Genomic DNA, 6,956 nt, shown 5'->3' with positions numbered 1-6,956 from the left:
TGCCAAAAGAGTAGCATAATTTTACTGATTTTCCAGAGTAACATTTTCTTTTAAATACAGGAATTTGTAGGAGGGAATTGAAAAAAAATTATCTCCAATAGCAAACTTTGTATATCTCACAATGTATATTAATTTAATGAACATTGGCCCTACTGCAAGTCAGTAATAATTGCTATAAAGGATTTAAGGAAAAGTATCTAAAATATGAGCAGTAAAATTATATGTTAGGGAGTTTCTTTAGTAGAGTCTTTATCACTGCCTGCCTTTTGGAAAGATGATAGTGATTAACAAGGCTGCTAAACCAATTAAATTAAATTAATAAAAAAAGACTGTGTGCATACTAATTTAATTTTAAACCAAGTTCATTTGATGTAAACTAAACTGAAATAAAGGAACATTTAGAATAAGACAATAGTTTACAACAGGCAGCAATCAGTTCACTAGTAATGAATGATAATAAATGATTCAGTAGCAGAATAAAACCTGTGAAGAGTAAATCCATGAATTATCATGTGCTTACCTCTAGTTTTTGATGGTCTTTTCTCAAAATCAGTGATGAATTTTCACTTCTAAGTAATGCTTTTACAACAAGGGTTAAGCTGTGAATACTTGCCTGGAAGAAAAGAGAAATGCCAATGGTTCATACTYGATATTTTGAAGTAGATAGCTTTGTACAAATAAGAAGGGTGAAGGAAAACTAAGGATAAAGAACAGAATTTTGGATGTGTACATAGTGGGGCATCTTTGTTGCCACTATTAAATAAAATTGGGCAGAACAGCAATTTTAGCAGCACATGCTGCAAGACAGCAATGTTGTTTTAAAAGAGCAAAGATCAGAGATATCAGAGAAATACTAATTAATCTTGACTACTTTGACCTCAGACCCAGGATTTTTAAAATTCTGCTGTGTGGAGGTTCCCCTCACCCTACCATCCTGTTATTTTCTAGAAAAAGAGAAAGACCCAGAACACAAATTTGGTGTCAAAAAATCATCAACTGAGCAAAATAAATGTGTTTATCATAACCCTCAGACAACACTGAGGGTGCTCTGAGGTCTACTTGCTCTCCTCTCTCTGCTCCTTTTGATCATAAAACCTTTCTAGAAATGAGAAATCTTTCCAAAGGTTTAAAACTTAATAAAACTTAACAAAACTTAATAAAACCAGATAGTTTTCTACATAACCCCCTTGCTTCTGATGAATTAGAATTTTGGATGCATAACTAACTAATAAAAACACAATCAGCATTACAGAACAAGTGCGAGTTAGTTTTTCTAATGTATGTTTTGAATGTCCTGTTAAGTTCTAGGCACCTACTTTAAAGATGATAAAATGCATGCAAATTAATTTTGAGGAAATTTGCAAAATAGCAAGAGAACCAATTTCAAGTCCTAGAGAACTATTGATACTTAACATAATTAAAGATACAATTTCAAAAAGACATTACAATGTCTTAATTTTTTCAAATCCAAGAGTATTATAAATGCAAATGGGATTTACTTACTTTTATGATGGTAGGTTTCCATACTCTTAATGAAACATTCACTTGAGTTATGTCAGATGGGACCAGGGCACAACTTATAAATGCACAGCTGTATGTATCACAGTCCTGTTTAAAAGTTACCAGCATGGATTAATAGTAAAAGATTTTTCGTATTACTAGGATAAAAATATGTAAACGCACTATGTAGAAATCACAGATATACTGTGACACCAACAATAAGTTGATATTAATTATTGTTTTTTTTCAGATGAAAACTACACTGCAGTAATTAAACAAGTTTTACTTTTCACTCCGTGGTAGAAAGGTCCCAGTTTTTACAGCGTGAGGCTATGAGTAGAGCTCCCTAAAGGAGGCACWGCCCGCCCCTAGGAGAAATGTTTTTCTGCAAGAACAGCTGTGGCTTGTTTGCAGTGTTTCTTAACCCTTTCAAACTGCTGGACACCTGAAGCATTCAGATGGGAAAGAAAAGCTACGTTATCTTACTGTCTAGTGCCATTTGCTGGTTGGGAGGGTAAAGGAAGTTCAGTTCTTCAGAAACCTCTGCAAGGCTCTGATTGCCCTCAGGGTCCTGATGATCAGCGCTCTGCAGCCCGTATGCTGAGACACCTAGACCTGTATTAACTCTGTGAGGTACATGTGACAGCATGGGTAAATCCTCTTGGCATAGCTTCATGGATACTGGAAATTAGCTTGTACAACTATGCCAAATATGATAGTTTCCCCCCTGACTTACCAATATAACTAGGTYAGCAGAATTACTTTGCAACTCTTCTGTCTCAGCTAGTGTTAAACGCGGGAGGCCAGGCCCCTTCAGCTGGGGTCATCAGTTACATTACATTTCTACTAATGGTCTAGAAAGTCTGTCAGATCAGTGGTAGCAACTGAAAGCATTTTTAACTAGATGCCTTAAAAAATTGAAAGAGAGATGAGAAGCCTTCAAAATACCATTATTTTTTAATTACAACAGAAATACAGAAGGTGAAGATTTATTCAGCTATCAAATGTGCTACCATGATTTACACATCTGCTAAGAATTAGTCCAAACTTCCACTCCACATACAGCTCCTTAGCCAGAAATAGTAATAAAAAAAAATATAATCAGTCCTGTGTAAAGATACCTTTTCCCCTAAAAAGGGTATTACGACAAAGTCAGTTTCCATGCAGTTTCAGAGACATTTTGATACATTTATTGCAGAAATACCCAGCTCCAAGATCTGAGTTAATACCTATAAGTAATCATAGAAAGGTAAGGTTGGAAGGGACCTCTGGAGATCATCTAGTCCAAACCTCAGCATAGCCCATACAGGGATTGAACCTGTGACCTTGGCATTGGCAGCACTACACGCTAGCCAACTGAGCTAAACCTGCCCCTGATGTAAATGCTTCATGTAGACTTACCATAATTGTGTCTTTTGTAGGTTCTTTTATGTTTTGCAACACAAATGGCTTTCCAGAGCTGATCTTTAAAGGGTCTACAGGGTGACTAGTTTGGCAGATAGCATTCTGTTAGGAGAAACACAAATATTATTCTTATTGCTTGAATAGCCAGTCTTTTACCAAAAATGAAAAACAAAACAACCAAAAAAGAGCGAAAAACCCTTCTTTCCTCTAAAGTCTAAAAGCTCTGCGTGATGGTGTCCTCCTTCTACCACCTCTCCATAAACAGCACACAGCCAGGAACTAATTAAGCATGCACCCACCAAAATATGGCTAGTATGCAAATATGGCTGTAAGTTAACCATCTTATCCCATAAACAGGGGGCAGCCCAGAGCCCATTAAGCTCTCCTGTATGGCAGAATTGTATCTTGAGTAGGGACACCTCTCAAGGTATTCCCTGAGGTCATGAGATTCCTCACTCACAATAGATGCTCGGTGAGTGACTAATAGCATGCTAAAACTTTGCTAAGTTGCATCTCTGATTGATTGTGCACATAATCCTTTGGACAGGAACTATTGACCAAGTCTTGAATTAAGATTGGATCCAGCTGCAGACTCCTCTCCTTGGAAAGCAAGGAGGTCCACTCTGAACCTCGTGACTCAATGGGAAGGTTTCCTTGATGCTTTTGTCTAACCTTGCCCTGCATGCAGGAAATATCTGAGTGTGCCTTGCCATTGAATCTTGTTAAATCATTGTTTATCTGCCATTGAACTTTGTTAAATTACTATCTTATCTCAATAAAACACATTGCTGCTTCTCTCCTATGAGTGAAGTGTATCACTCATCTGTGACACTCTGGGAACAAGCTAACATTAATAATATTTACTAAGTAGCTAAATGTGATAAAACTGCCTATTATGAGAGTTCAGAAGAACACATTCAGATAGCATAGCTATTGAAAACATCATTTTTCAAACAAGTGAACCGACTTAGTCAGTTTTCTAAAATGTGCCCCTTTTTCTATTCCCTTTATCTAGGTGGTTTTCAGCTATGACTGTACAGATGAGTCCCCTGAAAAATACAGGACTTCCTAATCCCTAGTATTTACTACAGCATTTATATTAGGCTAGATCCTCTGAACTGCAGGAAAGGGATCCACAGTGAGCAAACTGCTTATTGCCTGGGGCCACGGCTGCCTCCCCCTGCTTCCTTCAAAAGTACCCAGCAATCCTTCAGGAGTGGTGGGGGAGAGAGTGTTTCTGGTCCCTTTGTTTTTCTGGTCCAGGTCACTTACTTTCAGAATACTAATGTGAAAAAGGGTTGTGAATTCTCTGCACTGAGCTTTGTCACAATACTGTTATTAGGGTGTAGCTACAGGCAGGTGAATTATCCCCTAAGAAAAATGTAGATTTGTGAAATTATGTAAATAACTTGGTTCAAATGTGGTGAATAGGAATGAAAACAATGGGAAAAGGAATTTAGGAAAAGATATAATTTCTTCGCATTATAAACATGAAATATTTTTGTTTTAAAGTGAACTTTGAACCTTTATTTTGACCCTTGGTTTTGATATTTGGGGTGTGTATGTATGTGTGTTTCTGAGTGAAAAATCAAAAAAGAAAAAAAAAAGAAAAAGCTTCAGCTCACTGCTTAGTGATATTTGGGTCATTCAATTACCCAGTTATTCATGCAATTCTAGTTTTAATACCTAAAGATCTAGAACCACGGAACATGCTGAAATTGTGATCTCCTCCAGCCTGGACCCCTTGTCACTTGGCAATATATCAAACTAATCTTGTTATATTCAAATTAGCATTCAGTGCTCTTTTAAGTTTACTTGCTTCCTTTTGAGAAACTTCATGTTTCCATCTTCCTATGCACACTTTTACCTTCTATTAAAACACCAGCATGTTGTCTTTTAGAATAAAATCAAGATTAACCTTGAAGCTATATATAAATACAAGTACTTGCATTTTGCRGTTCCTTGCAACAAACAAACTTTTCCAAATTTAAAACACCAGTAACGAAAACATAAATTCATAGCTTACACTGGAAGGTGACAATTCAGTAAGGTAGAGAAGAGTGTTCTTGACTGATGTTTCATTAGGAAATAAGATCTGCAGTGTGAGGTTTGGCATTGGAAAGTGTTCACCTTTTTCAATCTGTAAGAAACAAGAAAAATATGGTTTGGGTGGTTTAGTACTTTCYTTATTTTATTGGTATATGATTGTGGATTTTTCCTTTTCTATGTCCCCCCCTCCTTCTCCTCCATCAGTCATGCCAAAACTGAGTGTGGTGAACACTATTACCTTTTCCCAAGAGCGGCCTGTTCTGAATTAGCAGACACATTCTTCTGTGGTGTTTGTAATAAAATGTTTTATTGAAGGAAAGTAAGAGAACAGATGGAAAGGGGTATTTTGACATCAGTTCTTCTTTTCATCTTTTTTTGTTGTATTTACTTACAATCTGGAACTTTCTATGCTAATTTCATTATAATTTTTTTAAAAAGCCCCCCCCAAATGCTTTAACATAGCAGAGAAGCCACTGCTGAGGACAGTGACTCCTTGCGCTACCTCCCCATATGCACTTAGGCAACAGCCTTCCTGCACATCCACTCCTTTCCCCTCTTTCCCCTGACAAGATGTGCATTCCCCACATCATAGGACATAATTATAAGCTGTAGGTCCTTCTGAACAGGCCTTACGTGGCAGAGGATGGAGAAAATGCATCAGTGGCAGGCAAACTGGTGATCCTGTTCCAGAAGCAGATGAGCTTAATAAATACTCAAGATCYCTTTCATTATTTTCTTCTGACAACTTATTTATAATAAGCTGCTTGCAGAGATGAATTAATCTTACTAGATCCTAAATTATATGCTCCACAGTCTAAAAGCTCCCTTTTATATTCAGAAAGGGAAGATTTAGAATCGGATGAATAATGTCTTAATCATCCACCAAAAGCCTTGAGATTACTGGATTTAGACTTTTAAGCTAAAAAGAAAAGCTGAGTAAATACTGTAGATGGGCTAAAATATACAACAAAACCTTTGACATCGCTGTATAGAGAGAGCAGACCTTTCCATTGCCCATTTTTATAGACAGAAAATTGATGTAGAGACTTTTATTCTTTGTATATCAGACCCTTGCTCAGCTTTGAACTTGACGCTGGGAAACAGAGATGCTTTCAAAATAACTAAGTATAGTCCTACTACCCCTTGAGGCTGGATTTCTAGTCCACCAAATATTTTTTCCATTCTAGATGATTTTGGCTTGTAATTTTCTGTCAATTAGGAAGACAACTTTCTTAGACCGTGGTATTTCTCTTTTTCAAAGCKAATAGATTTTTGGAAATGCCTGTTCCAAACTCTGATTTAGTTAGGTCAACTTCTAATTTACTAGCACATGCTTTCTTTCCCCTGCTGAAGGCAGCCGCTCTAAAGCCCACTGGAATTATCCCACAGAAATTGGACCACCCTGAGAACCTCTGACTCACGTTATTCCTAAGTGAGACAGCAAAAATGTTAAGCACAAAACACTCATACAGAAGAATTAATGTATTGCATGCCTGCTACTGAAGTAATAGGTTATCACATTAAGTGAATCAAAGTAGATGAAAAGATTTGAAGCCAGTGCTTATACCATGTAGTTTTAATTGTTTCTTACCCTATAATGTAGAGTAACTTCATCCCCAATGTTCTCAGTTGTGTTAATAGCAGTAGGGACAGTATCATTTGCTGCAATTATAACATGGTACTCTTTGGAAACACTGCAGGTTAAAAAAACAAACAATAAGCACAGAAAAACCCTCTAATAGTTAAATATATAGGTCTTTTCATTATTTTATTAGTCCTCCAGGGCTGGTTTTGCCACTAAAATACACCTTATGCGTTTTCCAAGTAGTGCTGTTTTTTAAACTATTATGTATATTTCAAGTATCTTCAGTTAAAACTAGGAATGGGCAAATATTGCTCCCAAAAATGATGCAACAGGGCCTGATTATGCCATCTTTATTCTAGCTGAGCCATTTGTTATTCTAGTACCACCATATGAAACAGGCAGATTTAAAAAAAAAAAA

The 6,956-nt window shown here is 36.7% G+C and overlaps 1 protein-coding gene across 1 annotated transcript in view; it reads right to left on the bottom strand.

The window, feature by feature from the left end:
• Positions 1 to 6,956, bottom strand: part of ITGA1 (integrin subunit alpha 1) — a 74,256-nt gene that overhangs the window by 4,911 nt on the left and 62,389 nt on the right. The window contains exons 24-28 of the mRNA XM_085326418.1: positions 6,545 to 6,647; positions 4,931 to 5,044; positions 2,902 to 3,006; positions 1,504 to 1,608; positions 521 to 613 (exon numbers count right to left, since the gene is read on the bottom strand). Of these exons, the coding sequence (XP_085182544.1) occupies positions 521 to 613; positions 1,504 to 1,608; positions 2,902 to 3,006; positions 4,931 to 5,044; positions 6,545 to 6,647 (520 nt within the window). The remainder of the gene's footprint in view (positions 1 to 520; positions 614 to 1,503; positions 1,609 to 2,901; positions 3,007 to 4,930; positions 5,045 to 6,544; positions 6,648 to 6,956) is intronic.

This window comes from Rhea americana, unplaced genomic scaffold (genome assembly GCF_003343005.1).
Source record: "Rhea americana isolate MKP2758 unplaced genomic scaffold, rheAme1 scaffold_13, whole genome shotgun sequence".
Taxonomy (NCBI): Eukaryota; Metazoa; Chordata; class Aves; order Rheiformes; family Rheidae; genus Rhea; species Rhea americana.
The sequence above is the reverse complement of the archived record's forward strand: the minus strand, read 5'-3'. Positions and strand labels throughout refer to the sequence as shown.